The sequence below is a fragment of the Lepidothrix coronata genome, unplaced genomic scaffold (genome assembly GCF_001604755.1).
Source record: "Lepidothrix coronata isolate B3197 unplaced genomic scaffold, Lepidothrix_coronata-1.0 Scaffold592, whole genome shotgun sequence".
NCBI classification, from domain to species: Eukaryota; Metazoa; Chordata; class Aves; order Passeriformes; family Pipridae; genus Lepidothrix; species Lepidothrix coronata.
The window spans coordinates 4,163-5,334 of NW_016690772.1; the positions used below are offsets into that span (position 1 = coordinate 4,163).

General features: G+C 77.1%; 1 protein-coding gene across 1 annotated transcript in view; it reads left to right on the plus strand.

Annotated features, from left to right (window-relative positions):
* The window catches only part of ZNF865 (zinc finger protein 865), a 4,760-nt gene extending 4,107 nt beyond the window's left edge, over positions 1 to 653 (plus strand). The window contains exon 2 of the mRNA XM_017839939.1: positions 9 to 653. Within this exon, the coding sequence (XP_017695428.1) occupies positions 9 to 653 (645 nt within the window). The remainder of the gene's footprint in view (positions 1 to 8) is intronic.
* The last annotated feature ends 519 nt before the right edge of the window (positions 654 to 1,172 follow it).

Sequence of the window (1,172 nt, forward strand, 5' to 3'; positions counted from 1 at the left end):
CCTACGAGCTGCTGCTGCACCGGCGGCGGCACCTGCGCCGGCGGCCCTGGCCCTGCGGCGGCTGCGGGCGGCGCTTCTGGGCGGCCGCGCTGCTGCGGCGGCACCGGCGCCGCTGCCTCGCCCGCCTGCGCTGCTGCACCTGCGGCCGGGCCTTCCGCCGCGCGCGGGCCCTGCGGCGGCACCGCGCCGGACACGCCGGGGCCGGGCCCCTGCGCTGCCCCCGCTGCGCCAAGCGCTTCGCCCACCCCGCCGGCCTGGCCGAGCACCAGCGCCGGCACCGCCCGGCGCGGCCGCGGCGCTGCCGGACCTGCGGGGAGACCTTCGGGCGCCGCTCGGAGCTGCTGGAGCACCGGCGCCGGCACCTGGGCGAGGACGTTTACCGCTGCGAGCGCTGCGGGAAGGGCTTCTTCTACCTGCCCTGCGTCCTGCGGCACCAGCGCGGCCACGAGCGGCGCCGGGGCCCGCGCTGCCCCAACTGCTGCCGCCGCTTCGGCGACGCCCGGCGCCTGCGCCGGCACCTGGCCGGGCACGAGGCCGGGCGGCCCTTCCCCTGCCGCGCCCGCGGGGAGCCCGTCGGGACCCCCGAGGAGGGGCCGCGGCAGCACCGGCGGCACCGCGGGGGCACCGCGGCGGGGGCGGCCCCGGGGGAGTGAGGGGAGGGCGCGGGGGGGGGTCGGTGCCGCGGGACACGGCTCGGGGGGGGCTCGGGAGGGGTCGTCGTGGTGGGACGCGGCTCGGTGTGGTCACGGCACGGTCATGGCACGGTGGGACGCGGCTGGGCACGGCTCGGCACGGCACGGCGTGGGCTGGCACGGTGCCAAACCACCTGTCACGGCTCCACACGGCTCGGCACGGGCTGACACGGCTTGGCACAGCTCGGCACCGCTCGGCACGGCAGGAACACGGCCTGGCACGGATCGGCACGGCAGGAACACGGCCTGGCACGGATCGGCACGGCAGGAACACGGCCTGGCACAGGTTGGCACAGTGGGACAGGACTTGTCACCGCTCCACGTGGTCCCTCACGGTGCGACACAGCTCAGCACGGACTTGTCACGAGATGACACGGCCCAACACGCCTCGTCATGGCCTGACACGGTTCATCACAGTGTGACACGGCCCAACACGCCTCGTCATGGCCCGACACGGTTCATCACAGTGTGACACGGCCC